Consider the following 27406-nt stretch of genomic DNA (forward strand, 5'->3'; position numbering starts at 1 on the left):
ATGCCTTCATCAGGCATATACAACTATTCAAACTCAATCCCATTTAAAATAATCATGACCAATCAACGTAAAGATCCATTTGTAACCAATTAAGCTCAATGACTGAATACATAATTAACACCACATCATCATAAACAGGTACTAAATATAATTGTGAATAATATCAGAGTTAGTCAGTGCACTTTAACAAAACAAAGTTGAAATTTGTATTTATTTATTTCACTTCTATTCTGCAGAGAAACTGAGATGGAATAAGATGATAAGGATCAGTTTTAGTTAAAGTAGATATTTCTCTGCAGCAATAAACTTGTCTTTTAACTACATATTCTTAATGATTTTTAAATACTCAACTTCTTTCCAATCCTTTGTAATACGAAGATCAAGATACTTGATTTTATTCATGACTGAGAATATCACAAATGCGCTGTAGTTGGTATGATTATATTTAGATATAAGCCAGAAGAAAAAAATATCAGTGGTATTGATAGCTTTGGGAATCTGCGATTGATCCTTTGAATCAATCCTTTATTTTTTCATTTGAATGTGTTTTCTGTATGTGATTTTCAATTATTATTTTAGCGTGTGAGGAGGACTTTTATTATGGTGTGGCGACATGATGTCATAAGGCTGCTCCGCGCTCCTGCGTCTGTGATTCGGCTGAAAAAAGGTTTGTGTTAAAATCAGTTCAACCCGTTCAGACATATATAGGGAACTGTGAAATAAGTTAATTATGAATGAAGGTAACATTAGTAATGTATTATATCTAATAACATTAATGAACGTTCTTTTTTTGTGAGTAAAGCACATCCACACATGAGTAACAGAAAAGGTGCGTCTCATTTCGCTCCCTGCAAGTAAATCAGTTCATCATTAACACGCTGTTTGGTCGCTGTCAAGAAATTATATAGAAACTGGCGTTTTGAAACCAATTCAGATTCAATTGAGTCAAATGCTTCTCAAAATGATTGACAGTTTGTGAGTGGCACGCTGACGTCAGCTGCGTTACAACAGTGTAAATGCAACAACACAAATGTGTGTAATGACAACTTCTACAAATCAACTGCCAATGTTTTAAAGACGGTGTAACTGTAAATGTATTAAATGTAATATACAAATCAATACAAACTACACGTAAATCATAAATGTCTAAATATTATTTATTATTGTTTAATAATCTGTGTTCTTTTATTAATTTGTAGTGCTATTTTTATTTTATTTGTTGGCTTTATGTTATTTAAGGCCATACCCTCTGACTGTCTCTTTTGCCAGTACACTGTACGACTGAACTAGGGAGCTGATTGAGATGCACCCAAAGATTTTGCTTGGATTAATTTTTCTTTCTGTTAATTATTCTCATCTTGTCAAAACAAACAGAAAAACTCCTGGTGAAGCGACTAAGATCCATGTGACACACACTGTTATAAAGATGGCGTTTATTAAAGAAGAGAGTGAAGACATGGAGATTGAAGAAACATTCAGAGTGAAACAAGAAGATACTGAGGAACAAACAGGTTGGTTTCATTCTTTTCATTCAAGTCTTTCTTCAGTCATTCTGCGTAATGTACCTCTTTATCTCCATTCATAGATGCAACTTGTCACAAATTAAATTAGTAAAACAACAAAGAAATAGCCAAAACAAAACAGTTGTTTTGGTAACATCAAGCCATCAACATTAACCCAATAACTACTTCTGAATTAAAAACATTGAAAATCGTTAATTTCTATGACTAAATTATGCAAAAGTTTCTAAAAAAATTAAATTTATGTAGCAAAAAATGTAAACCCTGAAATGTGAGTGATCAACTTAAGTGTGGTCTTAAGCAGAGTTGTTGTCGTCTATATAAAAAAGTAATGTTTACATTACCCTGATTTGATCAAGTGATTTTGAGGATGACAAAAAAATAAAATAAAAAATTCTATATAGCCTATATATATATATCAAATCAGGGTCTTGTAAACATTACTTTTTTTTCCTGGCATACTGATTGAAACACTTTTACTCCTCAAAATAATAGTGTTTAAAAGGAAATTATACTAAATTTTACTGCAAACTTTGTTGCATTATTTTTCTGTTATCTCTGTAAAGCTGCTTTGAAACAATCTGTATTGTAAAAAGCGCTAGGCTATATAAATAAATGTGATTTGACTTGAAAAACACTTTCTCCTTTTAAGTAAGAAATGTAATCAATTATTTTTTTATATTTGTCTCATATTCGTGTGATGCACATGGAAGCTAACAATTTTCAATATTCAAAATTCTTCACAAATACTGTTCAGCAAAGCTGAACATAGTTTCAAGGACACTATTTTTCTAATATAATATTTTATATGTGAATAATGGCAGACTTCAGATCTCTAGGCCTATGTAATTAATCAATTCTCTTGGGTCAGACTGTGGGTTATAGCCCTGCACTCGGCTGTTTTCTTAATCCCGCTCACTAGGGCTTGATTTTCGGCTTGACACAGCCGATTTTGGCTTCAAGATAATCTTGATAATCGACAAAACAATTATTGTGCTGCTGCCGCATTTCACCCAGTGCACCATTCTTTCCTTCACAGCTGTGCGCTTTCATTCATTCCTGAGTCAAACTTAACATCCAAATCAAGCCGAATAAGTGATTGTTGTATAATACAGTTTTATGTTGCTAAACTGTGTTTGATATTAAACAGTGTTATTAAAAGCGCATTAAAGGGTTAGTTCACCCCAAAATGAAAATTATCTCATAATTTACTCACCCTCAAGTAAAAACAAAAAACATGGTAAACATATATTGAATCGCGCAAACATTTATGTGGATAACGATGATAAGCTCTGGCCATTTTTACTCAATATGGATTAACCCCTTAAACCCTAAGCGTCCCGCCGGCGGGACGCCACCCCATGAAAAATATTCATAATCAAATTACTAAGCAACCACTGAATGGAACAACACAAAATAGGTATCATTTTAAAGCTTAGAATCTCAGCTTTTTAATGCATCTAATTACTTCGATCAACTTCTAATGATTGCAGAGTTATTCCACTAAATACGAGTGTACCCGCCGCAGGCGCCACCTAGCTGCAAAATTAATAATCATAATTTTTTTTCAAAAATATTACCTGGATCAACTTAAAATAGATGTCATTTGAAAGCTTAGAGTCTGAAATTTACAATGAATGTAGCCAATTTGATAAACTCCAATGTAGTGCTGAGTTATTTGCTGATAAATAGAAAAAAAATGTTTTCATAATTTATAAACTACTTTTTTGTACCACATACTGCAATATGTCAAAAACAAATTTGTTTTAACAAATTTGAAAGGTCTCAATGAGTAGAATACAACAAGCATAATTGTTCCAGGGTTTTTAATAAACTTGAGCAAGGTTTTTGTAAAATAACCCCTTAAGAGACCCATGTGTAAACCATATATGGATGCTGCATTTTAGACACATTTCCGCTTGTAACTTCATGAAACATGCTCCAATTGTGGAAAATGACACATCATTATTTACAGCAGATGCTTACAATTAAAAAGAGTCCAAACTCAACATAATCCATCACTCAGAACTAAAGATATTCCTCATGGAGTTCTAAACCACAAAAAATCCACTGATTCACGTAGCCTAGCAAGGTAGCTTAGACTTGGCCTTTTTACTCGTATCTTCATGAAACATTCGCCGATCATGAAAAATTATACATCGTTATTTACAGCAGGAGCTCACGATTACAAAGAGCCCAAACTTAATATATTCCATCAATCAGATCTAAAGATATTTCCTCATGGCGTTCTAAAACAAAAAATACCTCAGACGCGCCTATCCTAGTATATACTCATGAAGCACTCGCGTTTGGTTTTCACTTATAACTTCACAAAGCATGCACAGATCGTAGAAAAATGCACATCATTATTTTCAGCAGACTCTCACGATTAAAAAGAGCCCAAACTCAGCAAAATCCATCACTCAGATCTAAAGATATTCCTCGTGGGAGTTGTAACACACGAACCACCACCGGCGCGCATAGACCGTTTATTATAGATGTAGCACTTGTCGCGTTTTAACTCATAACTCAATGAAGCATGCATCAATTGTGGAAAATGGCACATCATTATTTACAGCAGATTGTTAAGATTAAAAAGAGCCCAAACTCGCCATAATCCATCACTCAGATCTAAATATATTCCTTATGGCGTTCTAACACAAAAAATTCCACAGGCGGATCTATGAAGTAGCAATAGCAGTGATGCGATGTTGTTTTGATGTGACGTTTCAGCTCATAACTCAATGAAACATGCATGGATTGTGAAAAATCACACATCTTTATTGACAGCAGATTCTCACGATTACAAAGAGCCCAAACACAACATAATCCATTGCTTTGATCACGAGATATTCCTCACGAAGTGATGCATACTTGGCTAAAAAACAAGTCTCTCATCCTCCCGGGGTGCAAAGTGTTTTCCAGTTTTCCCGGAACCATCCGTGCTCGATTTCAAACGTGGAATAACACAAAATATGTATCATATTAAAGCTTAGAATCTCAGCTTTTTAATGCATCCAACCACTTCGATCAACTCTGAACGAGTGCTGACTAGTCTCTCTCAACCGGAGTGTACCGCCCGCGGACGCCCCACAGGCGCCACCTAGCTGCGAAAATATTAATTATCATATTTTTCCAAAATATTGCCTTGATTCAAACAAAATTGGTGTCATTTGAAAGCTTAGAGTCTGAACTTTACAGTGAATGTAGCCAATTCGAAAAACTCCTAAGTACTGCTGAGTTATTTGTTGATAAATAGAATATTTTTTTTCATAATCTATAAAATAGTTTTTTGTACTATGTACTGCAATGTGTCAAAAACATCATACATCTCATGAAACATTCAAAAATCATTGAAAATTGCACTTAATTTTTTACAGCATATTAATACAATTCAAATGAGCCCAAAATTTACTTAATCTATTGCTTTTATGACAAGATTTTCTTCATGGTGAAACAATTTTAAAAATGCCCATGAGGGGGCGTCAAGGTCTCAACAAAAAGGCTATCTTGGTTCCAAATGCTATAACTTTTGATTGCTTTATCCAATCACCACAAAATTTTATCGAGATGCAGCTCATATGTAGAGGGACTTCCCCAAAAAAGAATTTTCCTTCTACCTTATTTCCTTCCTGAGTTATTCCATGTCAAATAAGAAAGATATGCATTATCATAATAAAAATTATATATATTTTTTGTCTTTTATCAGCAGTTTCTCGGCAGGAGAATGTCCAAATGTAATGTAATGTATATTTTCAAAAAATTTGAAAAGTGTTCTTTCAAACGATACCTACCTTTAGAATCTCCTTGCTATAGTTTTGAAGTTATGAGTCTTTAGTTTTGTGTATGTCACTAAGAAAACTCATTTTTTTTATTGCCTTCCAAATGTGTGAGGACTTAACAAAAAGGCTCCCTTTGTTCCAAGTGCTGTAACTTTGGATTACTTTATGCTATCATCATAAAATAATGATCCAGACGCAGACCACACATAGGGGAACATCACAAAAAAAGAATTATTTTGCTACCGTATTTCCTTCCGGAATTATTGCATTTCAAATAAGAAAGATATCTAAATTATTAAAAAATAATATTAATATTTTTGTCTTTTATCAGCATTTTCTCAGCATTAGATTGTCCAAAAGTAATAAAAATTTATATTTTCTAAAAATATAAAAAGTTTCCTAACAAATGATATCTACCTTTTGACTCTCCTCTCTATAGTTTTGAAGTTATGAGTCTTTACTTTTTTGTGTGTCACTCAGACAAAAAACTCCAAAAATGGCCTCAGTGTTTAAGGGGTTAATCTAACAGCCAATCACACAGCAGAAGTAAATGTGACAACAGCCAGTCAGCGTACAGCTTTTAGCTTGCACGGCAATGTACATGCCCATTTCCTACTGCAAAGAAAGCTCAACCCGAGAAAGAAAAATGTGGAAGTGGTGACGAAAGTAAAAGTGAAACTGACCTCGAGTTATCATCAAAAGATGACGAAATTCTCGATTAAAAAAAGCACAAATTCAGTTTTATACTCATTTGAACCGCGCACACGGACTGTTTATCCGCTCGGTTCAAAGCTCAAATGGCAGCGTGAGCTTACTAGAGCAGATGTGTTTACTCGATGATCGTTCTTGATCATGCAAGCACTAAACAGCGTTGTGAGATCCAGAGAAGTGCTTCAATTCAGCAAGAACACAAATGTCTGTGATTTTAAACTAGTTTAAAGCCAGGTGAAACAGCGCTGACAAACAAGAGAAACACTGTGTGCAAGATACAGTCATAAGCTTTTCAAGGCTAGTGTAGGAACACTATGAAGGTAATATGATGTCATAAAGAATCGCATGCGCAGAGTAAGATTTGTGAAAGTGTACATAAGATTGCAAGCGTAAATTAAATTTGCATGCTCAAGAGAAGATTTGTAAAGGTGTAAATCGGCTTTCAGGTGTAAGATTTTTATTTTTTTTGCTGCACTTTACTGTTATTCTTAAGTGTAATTCATGTATTGTGAAACCGCAGCTTCATGCTAACGCAAAATAGGATCTGTATTCTTCTGACTTCCATTTTTCCACGTTTTTTTCGCACAAATACAGCCAAAAGCACTGCAAGCCTGTGAACAGCAATTTTCAACCGAAAACAACAGAGTCAGGAACTGCGAAACAGATTAATTACGTAAAATCAAACTTTGTGTAAAAAATAAGCTGTTGCAAATGTCTACATGGCATGGCATGGGGCAAAAAAGTGTGCATTAAAAGTACCATTTCATAAACGAGAACGATGCTGAGCCAAATGAAGATAAAGATGTGTTCTGGTGACTGGCGTGTTTATTGAACCAATCAGATAAGAGTAAATCGAGAGCTAGTAAGAAGCTCATTTGATTGGCCATGTATGTGTGTCTTTGTTCTTAATATTTAATAACAAAGAAAATAATGACAGTGATGTTTATCTTCGCCACTTTGGCCTAAATGTCTGCCATTCTTTTTTATTTTATATTTTGTTTATTATTTTATATTTTGTTACCTAAGGCTTTGTTTTTAAAATAGGGACATTAGGTTGGCTGTAATGCTCAGTCACTTGCAAAATAGTAAAACCAACATGAAAAAGAATCGTGATAAAATCGTGAATCGTGATTTTCCTGAAAAAAATCGTGATATGATATTTTTGCCATATCGTTTTATAATAAAATATTGAACACATATCACTAACCTCTCTAGTGTGATGGTTCTCTTTGGCAAGACGTCTGATGTCACATGGTAGTGATGAAGATGCTACTCGCAGCTGGTTTTCCAAGTTTGAGTCAGTCAGTCTTGAGCGGAATCGAGTCTTTGCAAGAGTCAGTTTTGAAAAGAACTGCTCACAGCAGTAAGTCGTCCCAAACAGAGATGCAAATTTCAGTGCATGTCTCCTCAGAATGGGAAAACCATCAGAATGTACATACAGTGTATAGAACTCGAGCAGTGGGAGGTTGTTGTACTTAGCTTTGAGCTCGTCATTGCTTTGAAGCTCAATAATTTCAAGTTGTTGGTTGTCAGGTACATCAGATGGTTCCACATTAAATGGTGTTGCAAATATCTTCAGTTCCTTTTGTTTACTTTTCATGTCCTGAAATCTCTCGCCAAATGCCTGAAGCAGTTTTGCACACTCACCAGCATATTCAGCTGTCATAGCAGGCTTTTGTTCTTGCAGAGTAGGAAAATGCACAGTGTTACCCTTTTCCAGTTGCAATTGCCACAGCTGTAATTTCACTTCGAATGATTTCACATTTGAAAGCAGAGAGCTGAGAAGCTGGTTCGGACCTTGAAGCTACCGTTCAGCTCTGACAGGTACTTCGTTATGTCCACCATAAAGGCCAAATCACACAGCCACTTGCCATCACTTAGTTCCGCAACAGGTTTTTCCTTAATCTCCATGAATTGTTTTACTTCGTCCCTCAGTTTGTAAAACCGTGTGAGCATATCTGCGCGACTCAGCCATCGCACCTCACAATGGCAAACCAGATCTCTGTACTCAGACTCAAGATCACTCAGTAACTCTTTGAACTGGCGGCTGTTTAACCCTCTGCTTTTTATGAAATTTATTGTGGAAACGACAGTTGTCATTACACTGTTGAGCTTCAGGGAATGAGCACACAGACGCTTGATGTATGATGCAGTGGCATACAACTAAATCACTTGGATCGAGACTGAGACGACTCATTTCTTTTTTGACCAACGCAGTTAATCCCTTTTGCGAGCCAAGCATGGCTGGAGCTCCATCAGTGACAAGGCCATGGCTTGCAAAGACAGCAATTCCTCGCTTGTATCAAATTCAGCAGTAATCCCACGCACAAAAATGGCTAGTTGGGCGGTGTTTGTTATGTCTGTTGTTTCATCGCAGGCCAGAGAGAAAAACTGGAATTTTTTTGCAGTGTCCTTCAGTGTCGTTTCAATGTCTTGTGCAATATCAGTTATTCGTTCTGCAACGGTTCGTCGAGATAAACTGACATCTTTGAACAGTTTTACTTTGTCTGGTGCTAGCAGCTCCGCAGCGGCAACAAGGCACTCTTTCAAAAACTCTCCTTCTGAAAAATGTATATATTTATTATTGTTATTGTTTTTTAAATTTACTTTGTCAATCCATGCTCTGAGATTGTTAGTTTTATGCTTTTGCTCTTATATTTTTAGTTTTATGCTCTTATGTAGAGCAATTTGTATGGTTTTGAAAGCTATATTACATAAAATTTTGTTGAATCCTGAGGATCCTAATTAGCTGATTCAAGTGTGTTTTATTAGGGTTAGAGCTTAACTTTACAGGAAGGTAGATCTCCAGGAACAGAATTGAGCTAAACTAAACATTCAGGGGTGCATTTCCCAAAAGCATCGTTAACAACAATGGTCACATCTTCCATGGTTATTAACGTAATTTAACAATTTGCCAAAACTTCCAAGATGGCCGCTGAGGACAGGCGTGGCTTTTTAGGCTCCACACCTATCCTTTTATTCAGCATTTTACATCAGATTGTAACAGTTTTAGCCGATGCTTTTCAACAAAGATACCTCAATTCAAAGAAATGCATGCATCAAAGACGAGAATCAACCAAAAGGTACAGAGAAAATGGATGTATTTGGACAATGCTGCTTTGTATGTGGTTCCTGCTTGTTCCATCAGCTCAAGGCCTTTCTTTGGCTAGAAATCAATCAGTTGTTCCTGCACATCATGTACCTTTTAATGATATATCAAGACAAATTTTTTTTGGATATGGACAGCATATTGCTTATTCTATTTTCTGGCAGAAAGATCATTATACTGGAATTGCTACTAAAGACAGAAAACAATACACAAAAAGAAGCAAATGGCATGATTACAAGATTCTATTAGTTTTGCTGCTACTAAGTGGGGATATACAATTAAATCCTGGCCCATCTGTAAATCTTAACCCAGATCTAAACAGTGATTTGTCCAAACACTGTCTTCAGAAAGCAGTGTTGGTTTGGAATGATTCAACTGGAAGGAAGGAACCAACAGATATATTCCCTCTGGGACTGATGGCTACTAAACAGCAAAGGTGTATTAATGGTCTTGCTCTTCACCAACATGAACATGAACTAGTGGATGAAAGAAGCAAACTGTATGCAACCATCAGGCCAGGCCCAGGTTTCAGCAGCGGCAGAACAGCAACCATCAGGCCAGGCTTAGGCCTCAATGGCAGCAGTAGCAGCAGTCCAGTTACCATTGAGCCAGGCTTAGGCCTTAGCATCAGCAGCAGTAACCAGGCTGCCACTGGGCCAGGCCTCCGCAACAGTAGTAGCATTAGCCTAGTTACTACCAGGCCAGGCTCAGGCCTCAGCAGCCCAGCTACCATCAGTCCAGGCTCAGGCCTCAGCAGCAGCAGTCCAGCTACAACCAGGCCAGGCTCAGGCCTCAGCAGCAGCCGTCCAGCTACCACCAGGCCAGGCTCAGGCCTCAGCAGTGGCAGTCCAGCTACAACCAGGCCAGGCTCAGGCCTCAGCAGCAGCCGTCCAGCTACCACCAGGCCAGGCTCAGGCCTCAGCAGTCCAGCTACCATCAGTCCAGGCTCAGGCCTCAGCAGCAGCAGTCCAGCTACAACCAGGCCAGGCTCAGGCCTCAGCAGCAGCCGTCCAGCTACCACCAGGCCAGGCTCAGGCCTCAGCAGTCCAGCTACCATCAGTCCAGGCTCAGGCCTCAGCAGCAGCAGTCCAGCTACAACCAGGCCAGGCTCAGGCCTCAGTAGCAGCAGTCCAGCTACTACCAGGCCAGGCTCAGGCCTCAGCAGTGGCAGCCTAGCTACCACCAGGCCAGGCTCAGGCCTCAGCAGCAGCAGCCAGGCTACCACCAGGCCAGGCTCAGGCCTCAGCAGCAGCAGTCCAGCTACCACCAGGCCAGGCTCAGGCCTCAGCAGCAGTAGCCAGGCTACCACCAGGCCAGGCTCAGGCCTCAGCAGCAGCAGTCCAGCTACCACCAGGCCAGGCTTAGGCCTCAGCAGCGGCAGTCCAGCTACCACCAGGCCAGGCTTAGGCCTCAGCAGCGGCAGTCCAGCTACCACCAGGCCAGGCTCAGGCCTCAGCAGCAGCAGTCCAGCTACCACCAGGCCAGGCTTAGGCCTCAGCAGCGGCAGTCCAGCTACCACCAGGCCAGGCTTAGGCCTCAACAGCAGCAGTCCAGCTACCACCAGGCCAGGCTTAGGCCTCAGCAGCGGCAGTCCAGCTACCACCAGGCCAGGCTCAGGCCTCAGCAGCAGCCGTCCAGCTACCACCAGGCCAGGCTCAGGCCTCAGCAGCAGCAGTCCAGGTACTACCAGGCCAGGCTCAGACCTCAGCAGCAGCAGTCCAGGTACTACCAGGCCAGGCTCAGACCTCAGCAGCAGCAGTCCAGCTACTACCAGACCAGGCTCAGGCCTCAGCAGCAGCAGTCCAGGTACTACCAGGCCAGGCTCAGGCCTCAGCAGCAGCAGTCCAGGTACTACCAGACCAGGCTCAGGCTGCCGACTGCAAAGATCCATTGCAATCGTCTCATATCCATGGACAAGCCAAAATCCGCGGCAGTCACCGGCAGTGCAGTCAGGTACTGTCACCTCTACCGGTGAGTGCTCCACACCGCAGTTTCCACCCATTGCCCAAGTAACAATACAGACTAAAACCAGGAATCCCGTGTTGAAAAGACATAGATCATCTAACATTTTCAATACTCTGAATCAGGCAAAAATAATATGGGATCCGCGAGCCAAACCTAAAGGCTTATTAGGCGGACATTTAAATATAAGGAGTATGGCACCTAAACGAGAAGAGCTAGAACATCTGCTCTGCAATTCCAACATTGATTTTATAGGCCTCTCTGAAACGTGGCTGACACATAACTCTCCAGATTCTGTTGTAAATATGCCTGGGTATAATGTGTACAGGAATGACAGGGAGCATGGTAGGGGCGGAGGAGTTTTGTTGTATGTGAGAGATGTTTTTAATAGTAAACAGATTGTATGGCCAGAGGATATCCAAATTGAAGGTGTCGGAGTAGACGTATCCCTTTCATCTTCAATGTCATTTACCATAATATGTGTATATCGTAAACCATCTGCAAAGTTGGATTTCTATGAAAAATTTAAACTTCTTCTCAAATATTGTGATTTAAATAAAGAAACAATCATTATTGGTGATTTTAACGTAAATTGGAATGAAAAGAAGGTTAGAAAACATCTTAAAGAAACTACAGACCGCTATAATTTCACACAATTAATTCAACAGCCTACTCGGATAACTTCAAGTTCCAAAACATTAATAGATTTACTTTTTGTCAATCGACCTGAAAGAATTACAAAAACATTTAACTTTATGACAGGCTTATCAGATCACAATGCTTTCTTTTTTTCAAGAAAGCTCACAAAAAGACGTTTCAAAGTTTCACACAGTCATACTGTGTATAATGCTATTCCAAAAAACCAAATGCCAAACTTTGCGGCGGCATTGCAAGAAACCGATTGGAGTGAATTAAATCAAAGTGAGGACATAGAGAATTGTAGTAATCTGTTTCAGTCTAAAATCAATCAAGTAATGTTAAATTTTACCAAAAGAGGAAGCCATAATAAGAGAAAAGGAAAGTTGTTACCTTGGTTAAATGATGAGTGTAGGAAATTAATGAAGGAGAGGGATGTGCAACTTAAAAAATCATTAAAATCAAGTCTTACAATAGATAGGCAAAAATTTACATCCTTAAGAAATAAAGTCACTAACTATATGCGAAAGGCAAAAGCAAAATTCTTCATGGATATTATCACTGATGCAAAAGGGAATGGCAAAAAAATCTGGCAAAATCTCAACAAATTACTTGGTAGACAAAAGAAAGAATCAATTGAAGACTTTGAACTCAAAATTAACAACGCTGTAGTAAAAAACCCAAATTCTCTATCAAATGAATTTAACCAATATTTTTCTAAATCTGTTAGGGAGATAACTGAACTGTTTGAGCCACCTGAGAAAATAACTAGACCCATTGATCCTTCCAAGCCTGTGTTCAATTTGTGTGAAATAACAGAGCTGGAGGTAGACAACATCATTGGATCACTTAAGAGTTCCAAAGCAAAGGATGCTTATGGGTTAGATTCACATTCTCAAAAATTATGTAAAGACTCCTTAATTGCTCCAATAACATATATGATCAATTTATCATTCACGCAGAGAATTGTTCCATCCTTTTGGAAAATGGCCTTAGTCACCCCAATCTTTAAATCTGGTGATAAATTAAATGTAGCCAACTACCGACCAATCAGTATCCTTCCAGTGGTCTCCAAGGTCGCTGAGAGGTGGGTTGCTAAAATTATAAATAAGCATCTAAATAAAGGCCACTCCCCCTTGCATCCGATGCAATTTGGGTTCCGCACCAATCATTCAACTGAATTTGCCAACAGTTTGTTTGTAGAAAAAGTAAAAAGTAAATTGGACAATAGTGCTTGTGTCGGTGCTGTGTTTTTAGATTTAAAAAAAGCATTTGACAGTGTTAATCATGAGATTTTATTATCTAAATTGACATATTTTAACTTTTCTTCAAATGCCATTCAATGGATTAAATCGTATTTGGACTCAAGAAAACAGTGTGTTAACATTAACAGTGTCAAATCGTCTTTCCTAGATGTCCCCGTTGGTGTGCCTCAAGGGTCAATACTCGGTCCCTTATTATTTTCTTTATATATAAATGACCTTCCAAACACTTGTGTTGATGCTGAATTTCAAATGTATGCTGATGACGCAGTCATCTACACAAGTGCAAAAAGTGTTCAAGAGGCTTCTGCCATCCTGACCTCCGCTTTGGTCCCTGTAAATGAATGGCTTTTTAAATCCTGTCTGCTACTCAATATTAAAAAAACTGTTTGTATGATGTTCACTAAACAGTCCCGCGACATAAAACAATCTGGTGTATTTTTAAGAGGAGAAGAATTAGAAATCGTCTCAGAATTTAAGTACCTTGGTGTGACCCTTGATTCCACATTAAGTTTTAAAAAACATGTAAAAAGAATATCGAGTACAGTAAAATTTAATCTACGAAATTTTAAACAAATCCGTCAATTTATACCATTTGAGGCTGCCAAAGGTTTTTTACATTCTATGATTTTATCACATATTGAATATTGTTGTACAAGTTGGACATTGACTGGTATGAACACACTCAAATCAATAGAATCACTCTATAAAAATGCCTTAAAAGTCTTTGATAAAAAACCAATGTCCTTCCATATTTGTAATATTTTACAAAAACATAATCTATTAAGTCTAGAGAATTTTAAACATTTTAAATATGCCTGTTTTGTTTACAAAGTGTTAAATGGATTAGCCCCATCTCCCATGTCGGACTTTTTTAAATCAAAGACTCACAGTGGTGCCAGGACACGGGCCTCCGCTAGAGGTGACTGTGAGGTGCCTTTCAGAAGAACAGCCTTTGGACAAAATGCTCTGTCTGTGAAGGCTTGTAAGTTATGGAACAGTATCCCCATCACTGTCAGGGAATGTTCCACATTTCCTATATTTAAAACCAAACTCAAAGTGTGGCTTAAAGCAAACCAGTCTTGTGACCATTAAGTGACTTTTATTTTACTTTGCTTGTACTTATTCATTTTTGTCATTTTGTATGTTACAAGTTTTGTATTTCTGTAATTTGCCAAGGGACTACGGATGTAAATTAGCCCTGTGGCTATAATCTGGCATGTTTACGTCTGTTTTTGTTGTTTCAATGCAGATGTTCATTAATGTGCATTGTCCCTATAAAAAAAAAAAATAAAAAAAAAAAAAAAAATTTGCTGAAACTATATTTTCCAATGAACATTAGCAAACAGCATTGCAAACTTGTGTGGTTGGAAATACAGATGTCCATCTGTGGTTAGAAGTATAGTTTCTTGTTAGTGTTACATGTGGACTAGATCATGCTCTTAGGCACAGTAACAATAACACAAGCTAACATTCAGTGCAATATACCTTTAATTTCATTTAAATATAAATGAATTTCAATCAATATGTTTTGGCATGTCAACAACCAGTGCCAAAAACCAGTGCATAAATGCATATGACTTAAGAGGGAACCCCATCAAATAAATTAAGTGCTTTATCTTTTAAGGAATGCTTACTTTGACCCGGGAGAACGGATCAGAGATGTCGCCCCCAACCCAGAATTGCCAGATTTGTGCCAGTTATACATCAATTTGTTGAAACTTACAAATGCAATTCTTTACAGTTTATTTGAGTAACAACATCATTCCACCTGCAAGGAACAGAGAACGAAAATGTTCTGGAGAGTGATTTTGTGCCTCTGTGATGTAGACTCGTAGGAGTGAGTGGAAGTAGGAGGGTGCTGAGCCTGTATTAGATCTGTAAGCAAGCGTCAATGCCTTGAACTTGAAACGTGCAGCAAGTAGTAGCCATGCAGAGAGAAAAAGAGAGGTGTGATGTGGGCTCTTGGGCTCGTTGAAGACAAAAATTTAGGTTTGATTGCACATGATGGAAGTCCAACCAGAAGAGCATTACAGTAATCAAGCCTAGAAATGACCAGGGCCTGGACAAGAAGTTGTGTTGCATGCTCAGTTAGGAAAGGCCTGATCTTCCTGATGTTGTGTAGAGCAAACCTGCATGACCGAGCAGTTTTTGAAGGTCAGCTGGTCCTCAAAGATTACTCCAAGATTTCTGACTGACCTTGATGGGGTGATTGATGATGAATCTAGCTGGATAGTGAAGTCATGCTGTAGAGACGGATAGGCAGGGAGAATGAGAAGCTCAGTTTTTGCCAGGTTGAGCTGCAGGTGATGTTCCTTCATCCATGCCGAGATGTCTGCCAGACAGCTTGAGATTTGTGCAGTTATTGTGGGATCATCTGGTTGAAATGAAAGGTAGAGGTAGAGCTTTGTGTCATCAGCATAGCAATGGTAGGAGAAACCATGTGCCTGTATGATGGGTCCCAGTGATGTAGTGTAAATGGAGAAGAGGAGGGGAATTGAGACCCCTGGATCCAAGGCTATCCCGGATCCCGAGAACGGAACCCTGGGGAACCCCTGTGATCAGTTGATGAGCTTTGGATACCTCCTTCCATATGGAAGTCAATGGGGTCCATCAACTGTTTGGTTACCGACATTCTTCAAAATATCTTCTTTTGTGTCTTGCAGAAGGAATACATTCATACAGGTTTGAAACAACTTGAGGGTGAGCAAATGATGACAGAATTTTTATTTTGAAGTGAACTGTTCATTTAACACAATTGTAATAAATAAAGTGTTGAGGCAAAAAACAAGTAACTAACAAAACAACATCAGGCATAAGAGACATCAGGATCAAATTGTTCTTAAAAGATATTTATTTCTTGCAAGAAACGTTCCCAGTCCACCCGCAGACCAGCTGCAGACGGAGTGAGACCCAGAGCAGAGGTGGGCCCGCATTTTTATAGTGTTATCTCTTTCAAAAGCTATCTCTTACAGCCCCCACTAAACAAAAGACACAGAGGAACCCCTGTTACTCCCCTTACCCCCTAATCTTCTCACCTCTGAGTCACACACACACCCTGCAGCTGTATTAACATCATAAAATAAACTCAAAATACAGACAAATGAATGTATGGCATTCATTTGTTAAATCATTGAAAATAAAAACAAAGAAAAGATTAATTTTTCCTACAACAATATTCCTCCTCTTTATCATTCTCTGATAAACTATATATAAAAATTCAGCCTTGTTTTCTAATTTTAATTAAACCCATTACGCTATTAAATCTTCAGAATAGAATCAATTCAAGTCTTTACATAAGACTAGAATTAATTCAAGTTTCTTACATCACAGTTATGCCCTTCATGTCTTATTCTCGTATACCTGATCACTCTACTTGAACTTTGAAAAAGTAAAAAGCTTGTATCAAATAAATGAGCATTTTGTCTGAAACCGGGCTAAAAATGAACAAACATTGTTATCGCATTTTCCTGGTTGAGAACCAGACCCTCAGTCATCCCAGACATAGCTCAAAGCATATAGTAAGAAAAACGTAAATGACTATAATTGCAACTTCCGTCACTCGTACCATCTGCATATTTTGTTCATCCCTAGGATAGACTGTACCCATTAATAACAAAATTATCAGAATAACACATACAATCATAACACTATGTATTTGTATATGTAGCTTTTTCAATTAATCACAATATTTTGTCAGGAAATGGTTTTACTTCTAAAGCTGTATTTAATTAAAATCTATTTAATAAAATCTAACCCGACTTTTCCATTACATACCGTTTTTTTTCTTATCACCATACTTCACATTAATTAATAAATCTTCTACCTGAAAACACATTTTTCTTTGCACAAGTCAAATGATTAGATTTATATCAATACTAAGCCCTAATTTGATTCAATCAAATAAAAATCACAAAACTTTTCTTCAACCATTAATTGGTCAACATTTTCTCCAGATATGTTGATCATCTCGTTGCCTCATGGACGTTCCATCTTCACCAATATGACACTTTGCATGCCGTAGAGAGGATTTTTCCAACGTTGGCGGGGTAGATAGTTTCTAGCACATATCATTGATCCCCCACTTTATTCTTTGCGTTGGTGTTTTGGGTTGCTGACGTTGGTTGGTGTGGTTAAGGTCAGATGCTTGGACCCCGGTCTAACACTCTTCAATCATTTTCAAATCCTTACAAGATTTTCCCTTAGATCACGATCGCACCCCCACTGGAATGAGTCATTTACTGTCTGCTGTCACCTGCGAAAGCAGACCTTAAGTGATTTTGTTAGTGACCGCTTGTCTTGCCGTCCCTTTGGTGTGACCTGTGAAATTTTCAACCTGAAACATATCACCGGATAATTTCTTGCTCATTGAATAGCACTCGGGGTCCTTGTTCCCCTAAAAAACATTCAACCCATGTTGCTCATGTTAACAAAACAATACAGAATCAGTTCTGTTTGGTTCAATCCGTTCTGACATCCTGCAAAATGAAAAATGTTAAGTTATGCGCAAGGTGCCCCCCTGAAGAGTTCGGGCCCCCCCTGAAGAGTTCAGGCCCCCCCCTGAAGAGTTGAAAGGCTCTTATCTGACCATTTGTGTGTGTGTGTGTGTGTGTGTGTGTGTGTGTGTGTAAAAGTCTGCATCTTCTGTAAAGAAAAACAAATGTTGAGGTTATTGTCACATAGTTTTCTTTTGTCTGCTGTGCTGCCACATCTGCCCTGGCGTTTCCTGTCGAAACAATTCTTGTTATTAGCACACTTAAAATACAAACAATGCACACAATTAAACCCAATGTCCTCCCAACATTTATCTTCCCACCTGTGCGATGGCTTTCAGCAAATGTGAACCCCAAATTGTCCTTCTGACCCCCTGAAGAGTTGAAAGGCTCTTATCTGACCACCAGTGGGTTCCTCCTGGACTTTTACTGTCCTCACATACCGATGAGGTCAAAGCTAGATAACCTCTCAGCCTGCTGTGAAGACAGTGGGTTTAGCCCCCCCTGTGAGGCCGAAATGTCTTTGTTTGTGGCCTGAATACAAATTATCCATACTAAAAAGTTCAAAGACTCATCTGACCACTTGTTTTACTGTGCGTTGTCTTGTTCCCGCCACGAGCATATTCATCCTCCTCTTTATGCACGACACTCATCTCGTGCATAAATTTAACGTAATAAAATTCTCTTACTTTTATCAGACGTCCATAGTGACTTCCATTTCAAGGTACACATTTACATTCTTATCAGTTCTTGCTTTCCCTCGGAAATTGAACCCATGACCTTGGCGTTACAGGTGTCACACTCTAATGTTTGAGCTACAGGAAAAACTGCAATATTTGTTAATATTTATTTGGTAACATTTGTTTGGATAAAGTTTGCTAACCCAAACGTTGTCCTTAACTAACGCATACTGTTCAAAACATGAATTAACACTCACACTCATCCCTGACTATGAACCGCTCATATTTCTTATTTATATATTTTCTCTAAAAATATTTAAATTTTAAATGACAGTTTAACCTTACATTTTCCTGTATCTTTTATCTAATGTTTTTATTTATGGCCTCTTTACCAGTTTCAAGGCATGTCTGTTCATTATTCATTTGATTTTAGAAAAGTCAGCTGGATTGTTTTTTTGGTTCATTATCTGACTGATAACAGAAAGACAGACAGAGTATCAAGCAGTCTCTCAGCAGTCCACTCAAACAGTCTCTTTCTCTCTCACTATAAGCAAATCATCTTTTCAACAGCCTCCTAGGACTGTAACTAAAATAATCATAGTCATAGTCAATCCTTAATAGTTCACAAATGTCAAAATACAAATATTTGACTCAAATTAGAACCATTACAATAATCTAAAATACATTATGCTATGATCTTTTCTAAGGTTATCTTTAGTTTAAATACTCAATTCACCTAACCTTCGTTTTTTCAGAAATTTCTCTTGACTCATCACAAGCTGTTCTCATCTTTAGCCACCACCATGTCTAACGATCTTCAGAAGTTCAAAATTTTCTTTGCCCATAAGGCAACCAACATCATGTTCCTTATATAAATTAATACGTCTTGTTACGGTCTCCACAACAAATAATGACAATCACCTCACGGTCTCAGTTGGCTCTTGAAAGCCTATTTCCATTAGCTCTTAAGCAATAATTTTCTTTTCTTCAGGGTGTTGTCTCCCTGGCATAGATGCAGACACGTCACAATGGAGGACAAGCCATACAATCAACGCGGTTTCTTGTGAGTGGTATAGGGGCTCACATTTTCTGGGGCAGACTGAACTTCTTACAGCTCATCTCGCCTCTCAATGATCTGCTGAAGCTGATCGCCACTCAGTCAATCAGCGCCACTCTCATATCGATCTCACATAAAAACACCTCCATCAGGAAATGCCCAGTGTTTTTGCGTGATCCTTCTGTCTTAGGTTGTCCTTTTGGCCTTAAGATCTTACCCGTCTTTGAAGTAATCACTCGTACACACTGGTAACCGCTTTTCCCCATTACAGAATCTGTGACCGTTTTCTTCAACATAATCTGTTGGTTTCTGGAGCTTAGGAAAAGGCGCATTCAAGAGTCATCAGAGCCATTCGGACTGCCTACTAGTGTTAAACATAGGGAGACGGATTAATAAACAGCAGTATTTAATCACTTAAATTCATTAATCATTTTAAAGGCAGCAACCTAGCTGCTTAGATTATACTCAGTGAATTTAGATCACAATCGTACATTCAGTGTACTGTTACTTCTGTAGCCGGAGCCATCAGCCCTGTTTTATGGTGGGGGCTAAAATGAGACAGTCACTGGTCCCAAAATAAACAAGTTCAAAACAGTATTATTTTAAAGACTTCTTTAAAGTCTTTCAGTTTTACTTTTAAAACGTTTTAAGTACAAATTGCCCTTTTGAATGGCAATGATTTCCTTTAACATCTCTGTGTCTATGATTTTCAACTGAAACACTGTGCTTTACACAGGCTCAGACAACAGCTTTCAGCTGACATTGAATGAGAGAGAGACTCTTGAGGCATTCAGGACTGATACACTGCATTCTCATAAACTTTTAACTTCAGACTTTATCTACCATCTTAAGGCATCTTTTCCATAAATTACATGTATTGTAATTTAGACATTACAAATTTCCACTCAGAATGAGTCTCTGTTGCACTGAAACTGTGGCAGTTTCAGTCACAGCACATACCAAATTCAGATAAGCAAACCTGTTTTGGCCAATTCACAATCTTATCTTTTGAACCCAAAACATCGGCTGTTGGCTCTTTTCATAGTCAACAACAAGCTTTTGTTTAATCAAATGCCTTTTTTATACATTTTACATTTTGCAACTGTTAATCCTGTAACACTGCTTCTGCTTATTTTTCTTAAAGAAATAATAATTATTCTAGTTCTTAATAACGTTTCAAATTTCATTTCAATTTGAGTTGTCAGGTTTTCAATTACCATAATTTAATACCCGACTTCAATGTTTTCTCTAGGAGTTTATCAATCTGCTTCTATGGTTCCTACTAGCTTTTGAGGCTGCGCTCTCTGCTTTGTCATACATTTTATGATTATCACTATAAATCATTCGTTAGATTTGTCTCTATATCATCGCATTTTACAGTCACTGAATGACTTCGCTGACCGCAATAAAACACTCTTTGTTATTCTACCTACAGTCTTATCCCTGTGGTCTTTCTAACATCTCCACCCTACTTTACACCCCTGAAGCAGAGTGTTCTTATTCATGAAATGCAAACAGAGCCCCTGATAAGTTCTCTGCATTTTCCCCCACTGTCCGCTGCAAATTCAATTACAATAGCCGAATCACAATCTTCATCATATTAACACTGATCTACTTTCTAACCCATATTAACACAGACTTTTCTTTAAATTTGTGTTATTTTGGCACTTTCTTTGTTTGGAGCCAGTCAAGTTACTGTTTATCTTTCCAATCAGAATCAAACTTTTACAAAAAACATAATCTGCAAATCTCTTTAAACTGAGAGCTTCAGAGCAGAGCTGCTTACAGCATTTGCTCTCTTTTGTATCAGGACTATTCAGTTACTCTTCATACAGTATAAAGAAATTTAGCATGTCATTAATTTCATTAACACTGGTTTGATAGCTTATTCAAATGGTTAGTATGCAGATTCAACTTAATATTATCATTATTCAGTCCCACTTATCTCTACTGTTTCACAGAAATCACAAGATTCCTCAAATCTTGTTCTCAGTCTCTAAATTACACAGACAGTTATCCTAGCCGTTTGCACCTTCAACTCTTGTTATAAAAATATGGCAATCTACTCTTAAATAACCTTGTTTTCATAACATTAATACAATAAAGCACATCCACATCATTATTATTGGCAGAACATTAATTTTCATAAGCGACATGGAAAATCAAAATATTCTAAGCGGGTTTCACAAAGTTTCTGATTAACTTTTAGTCATACGTGTCTAGGGAAATTATCTCCAACCCATAATTTCCTTTATAAAACAGACAATGTCCTTGTCTTTCAATGACTTAATTTCAACAAAATATCTGACTTTGTACATTATTGATTTCCCAAATCTTCGGACATAGCTGTCTTTACATCTATCTAATTGTGTTATCATCACCAACACTGATTACAAATCACGTACATATTAACATCCAGAAGCTGGGTTGAACAAGCAAGCGCTGTTGCTATACTCCCAGCATAGCTGGACCCTTTAGGTTCAAAAGACAATGGTTGTCAAAATAAACATCATTTCAATAATTATTTTATCTCTAAAATATAGAATTTTTCCCGTTCTGCTTAATGAAACATTCCTTATCTTTATATCATGTTAATCCCTGTTAATCATACTCAATGCCTTATTTTTATCTAAAACTCACTTTTCATATCATTTCAACTTAATTTGACTTAATCAGGCGTTCATAAATATGAATTTTATCTTCCCCTACATGCCAGTTTCCTCTGTATCTGTTCAATCCAACAATTCACTGTTTGTATTTTCCATCAGGAAAAACATTCTCTTTTCCCTACATGCCAGTTCCTTCTCCTATCGACTCTGTTCTTTTTTATCTGATTTTCCATCCAACAATCTTCTTCAGTTCAACAAACTACTGTCTGTTCACAGTTTTACATGCTGAACACGACTACAACAACCCTTTGTTTAACAATCATTCGTTTCCCAATTTCATGCATGCATTTCTGGCTGTAATTTTTTCCATTTTACAGAAAACCTGGTGTAGCCTATAAAATTTTGTTCAAGCTTGCTTTGAGATGACCCCATATTGGCTGATTTCTATCTCTCCTGGATTTTCCTTCGACGCGCGTCTAATAATCTGTGAGACGTCTCTGACAGATCCGATTTTGTCACCTCAAATCGGCAAGGTTTAGCAAATATGCTTCCAGTAATTAGTAGGTTTACTCAAAATCTTTCCGTGAGCACTTTCTAGCGCTCGATTAATTCTGGTTCACCTAATTAATCTGGTGTGGCTCTTCCGTCCACTTTTACGAGACTTTCTCAGGTTACAGAGATTTTGAGTAAACCTAATTAATCAGGTGTGGTTCTTCCGTCCACTTACTTAATCAGCTGTGGCTTTTCCATCCACCTACTTAATCAGCTGTGGCTCTTCCGTCCACCTACTTAATCAGCTGTGGCTCTTCCGTCCACCTACGAGCTAGTTTTCGGCATAAAATTGACTTGACAGGGCCCTACGCTAACTTTTTTCCAAGGAGTACATGTACTCCTAAATGAAACGTAAATGCGAGTGAAATACTCTCACTGTAGAGCCCTGCTTGTTACAATCTCTCCCTCGAAAACCTTCTCTGCCCGTACCAAAGAGATAGTTCCAGCCAACATGGTTCATTCACAGTTATATCAATTTACACCCAACAAAGAATTTAATAATTTAACTGTCTCTTACCCGAGATGCTTTTACTGCCTCCGAGTTCTTTCTGAATCCAGTGGGTTCCTCCTGGCCCTGATAGCAGTTTTGGCTCTTCTCTCTCAATTCGGCGAGGTAAGACTAAAGCCTTTTGTGCTTTAGGGTGATCAGTCCGTCAATCCGCTTTCTCAGGGCCAGAAGAAACCTCATGGATCCCACGTTTCTGACACCAACTTGTTGAGGCAAAAAACAAGTAACTAACAAAACAACATCAGGCATAAGAGACATCAGGATCAAATTGTTCTTAAAAGATATTTATTTCTTGCAAGAAACGTTCCCAGTCCACCCGCAGACCAGCTGCAGACGGAGTGAGACCCAGAGCAGAGGTGGGCCCGCATTTTTATAGTGTTATCTCTTTCAAAAGCTATCTCTTACAGCCCCCACTAAACAAAAGACACAGAGGAACCCCTGTTACTCCCCTTACCCCCTAATCTTCTCACCTCTGAGTCACACACACACCCTGCAGCTGTATTAACATCATAAAATAAACTCAAAATACAGACAAATGAATGTATGGCATTCATTTGTTAAATCATTGAAAATAAAAACAAAGAAAAGATTAATTTTTCCTACAACATAAAGTAATGAATAAAAAAGAAAAAAAAAGAAATGGGTTATAAACAAAGTAGCAATATACATTTCAAATAATTATAGTTAATAAAATAAACAAATAAACAAACAATCCTACACCCCTGTTGCTAATTTGCAGCATGGATTGATACAGCAGAACAAAACTGATCCCAGCCTGTCTTTTATTGGAACGGACCTCCACTGAAATGGACTGCGCCAAACCTCCACTTTTCTCACGTAGGTAACTTAAACTCAAAATAAATAAATGTTAACAAAATGTACCATTAATATCTTTTTTTTAAAGTGTGCACCCAAACTAGTCACTTGTGGTATGAAATAAATACAAATTGGAAATAAAACTGAAAAGGAACCAAATCTGTGTCTGTCAGCATTATGAAATCTATAGCATGTACTGCAACAAACGTTTAACCATGAAATGCTAAAAGATAACCAGAATAATGTGTAAACAAACAAAAGAGAAGGATGTATGTATGTGGGTGTTGTTTAGTTACCGTCTTACTGTGTGGGCCCCATCGCCGGCCATCACAGGATGGGATCTAGAGAGCATGTGGTAGGATGACTGGAGAGAAGAAGTTTAGGTGCATCTGCCTCAGTAAGGGGAGTGAAGGAGAGAAGATTTCTGGCTGTGGATGCTTGATCTGAGTTTCTGTGCATCTGGAGCTGAGAACTGACTGCTGTAGTAGTTTTGTCAGTGAAGAAACTAGCAAAATTATCAGCAGTTAAAGGGGTGGTCGAGGGGGACAGAGGAGACAGTAGGATGTTTTGAGAAGTTTGCGTGTGTTTGAAACATTAGCAGTGTTTCTATTACCCTTTAAATTGCGCAAATTGAAAATACACCCAATGGAAAAACGTAAATTTCGCAAAAACAAGCATTTATCGCAAAAAAGTTTTTACGCTCACATGAGGTGGTTTTTCTGGCAATTTGCAATATTTCGCAAAACTGCAATGGAAACAGTTTTTGCGCATTTACAGGTCAGTTTACGTAGATGACGCGGTATGTTTTGGACAGAAGACAGAGTTCTTTATTAAATTCATAAAAGACAAAAGAATTACAGGAATACTGGATTCTAAACCTCAAAGACATGCCACAATCAAGAGCTTGAAGCAGATAGGAGGGAGAAACACTTCATATGTGCCGCTCACAAGTATAAGGGGCTTTCCTCACCATTAATGCTTGGATAACACGCCTACGTCTCCTTCAATTAAAAATAATGACTTGTGCGGTGGCTGGGATATAAACCATATAAACCTACCAACATCCATTTTTGGAATGACTGATCGCGAGAGGAAAAAATTATGTTTTAGTCACATAACATTGGTAAATGGAAATGCTGTCATTTCGCAATATTTTTGTTATCGACATTTAGAAAAAAAACGCAAAAGTTGTGTGCAAATCTGTAATGGAAACGCTCCTACTGTGTATCTTATTTTGGAAATATGAAGATTTTGCAGCATGAATACTTAAACTGAAAAGGATGGGAGCAGAGACTGATACATACTCAGGTCAGATGGGTCTTTTGGTTAGCGCTATTTTCGCTCTGCTGCCCTGAGTTTGGTCCTGTGTTCACGCATAACATCAGATAACCAGGGGAAAGAGGGAGTAGCACACACTGGCCTGGAAGAGAGAGGATGTTTTGACAAGAAGTTAAAGTGGAACATAAAGTGTCTGTTGTGGTATTCACATCCAGAGATGAGAATTGTGTGGGTGAAGAAAGAGGCTGACAACAGTGGAAAGATGGGAGGGAGAAACTAAGCGCAGTATTTGGGACATGTCCTAAAGAAAGCAAAGAATTAACAATATTGACGAGATTCTGAGAATACAGGTAACACCTTTTTCAGTTGTTTAGTGGGTTTAGAATTAAGCGTAGATGTTGGATTTGATGTTTTACATGTCTAAAGGTTTTCATGTCTTTGTGCCATTAAACTGGTGATAACTTGTTTTTGTTTCTTTTCACCCTAGACCTGATGGTGCTAAAAGAGGAGAGTCAAGAACTGAATGCAACGAGTATGAGAAAGAAAGATCAGTATGAAAAATGCCATGATTTCATGACTGAAGAGAAATCTTTTACGTACTCACTGACTCATAAAACAGAAACTAGAAACCTCCAGATGAGAGTTCACACTGGAGAGAGCCCTTTGACCTGCCAACAGTTTGGAAAGAGTTTCAATCTAAAAGAAAGCCTTAAAGTCCATTTTGAAATCCACACTGGAGAGAAACAGTTCATATGTCCTCAGTGTGGAAAGAGATTTACACAGAAAAAAACCCTTATTGTCCACATGAGAACTCACACTGGAGAGAAGCCTTTCACCTGCAAACTGTGTGGGAAGTGTTTCACAGTAAAAGGAACTCTTAAGACTCACATGAGAATTCACACTGGAGAGAAGCCGTTCGTTTGTGAGCAGTGTGGAAAGAGTTTCAGATATAAAGAAAGCCTTAATCATCACATGAGGATTCATTCAGGAGAGAACTGTTTTGTATGTCATCAGTGTGAAAGGAGTTTCACAGACAGGAATCATCTTAATGATCATGCAAAAATTCACATTGCAGAGAAGCATTACATGTGTCATCACTGTGGAAAGAGTTTTAAACACAGAAAAACCCTTGAGAATCACATGATAATTTACAATAGAGAGAAGCATCAAATATGTCATCACTGTGGAAAGAGTTTCGAACACAGAGCACACCTTGAGAATCACATGAGAATTCACACTGGAGAGAAGCCTTTCACATGCCCTCAGTGTGGAAAGAGCTGCACGACAAAAGGAAATCTTAAGATTCACATGAGAGTTCACACTGGAGAGAAGCCTTACAAGTGTTTTCAGTGTGAGAAAAGTTTCACATATCACACAGACCTGAAACGGCATTTGCAAACTCATTCTGAAAAGAAATTGCCGTCTTCTAGCTTAGAAATCTAGACGCACCCTAGCGACAGCAAATTTTATTTTGCAGCCAGTGTCATCTAGCAACTGTCCATTGGCTTGCGAGCTTGAAAAAACAAACTCTTGTCAGGCCAATCACATTGTGTATAGAGTCGGTGGGCAGGCTTAACATAATGACGGCAGAGTTGTGATGGTTCCGCGTGAATTGCCTGCTACTTGAAAACAAAGAAGAGCTGCTGCTGCTGGCGAACAGCGGTCTTTCGAATCGGCTTTGGCCGCGACTCTGGAAGACTTGGAGTTAAGCTTTTCTTTGAGAAAAGAACAAAGAACAGCACTGAAGTCATTCTTAAAAAAGGAAGATGTGTTCGGAGTTTTGCAAACCGGATACGGCAAAAGTTTAATCTATCAACTAGCTCCGCTGGTGGGAATATGCTCTGTTTGGTAGTAGCGCTGTCCTATTGCATGCAGAGGGAATTAGAAAGACAACCGTTTATCTCACCCCTCGGATTAAGCCCTGCCAATGGTGTGTTCCCAGACCCAACATATTGATGTAGGTCTGGCTTGTCAGGCTAGCCGTCTTCCTCAGTGTGACTAGGTTTGGAAAAATTTGCAATTTCAACAATCATCTGTGCATTCACTCTGCAGAAAAACAATTCAGTTGTGATCAGTCTAATAAAAACATCACACTTGCACATACATATAAGTCTTGTAAATGTGAGACTCAGTTTGTGTTCTTTGTTAAAGAGTATGGCAATAGAAAGTGTGAATCTATTTAAAATAAAGGCTACTTTAACTCTGCAGCTGAATGTGGGTTTCATCTGATTGTCCGCCTTCATGACAACTTATTGTATTTTTACTTTTTATTTATATCCTTCACCTCTTTATTATTCTTTCATTTGAGGCTTTTTATTTTTGTGCATTTTTATTCCAGTGGCCACACCTGACCATCTTCTTTGCTATAGTTTCAAATATTAAGTGGTTCAGGTAGACAGCCTTTTAATTTAGACCAGGGGTGGGGAACGTT

At 38.2% G+C, this 27406-nt stretch overlaps 1 protein-coding gene across 5 annotated transcripts; it reads left to right on the plus strand.

Annotated features, from left to right (window-relative positions):
* Positions 1–326: 326 nt before the first annotated feature.
* Positions 327–27180, plus strand: LOC309497673 (uncharacterized protein). Of its 5 annotated transcripts, none has more exons than XM_082167989.1 (3): positions 327–667; positions 1375–1511; positions 25463–27180. In XM_082167989.1, exons 2-3 carry the CDS (start codon positions 1427–1429, stop codon positions 26416–26418), a joined length of 1041 nt encoding a protein of 346 aa, XP_082024115.1. In that variant the 5' UTR covers positions 327–667; positions 1375–1426; the 3' UTR covers positions 26419–27180. The 5 variants fall into 5 exon arrangements, with proteins under 5 accessions (XP_082024115.1, XP_082024118.1, XP_082024116.1 ...); XM_082167992.1 differs by lacking the exon at positions 327–667 and adding an exon at positions 718–740; XM_082167990.1 differs by lacking the exon at positions 327–667 and adding an exon at positions 719–829.
* Positions 27181–27406: the final 226 nt, after the last annotated feature.

This window comes from Leuciscus leuciscus (assembly GCF_965113295.1).
Source record: "Leuciscus leuciscus genome assembly, chromosome: 4".
In the NCBI taxonomy this organism is placed as follows: domain Eukaryota; kingdom Metazoa; phylum Chordata; class Actinopteri; order Cypriniformes; family Leuciscidae; genus Leuciscus; species Leuciscus leuciscus.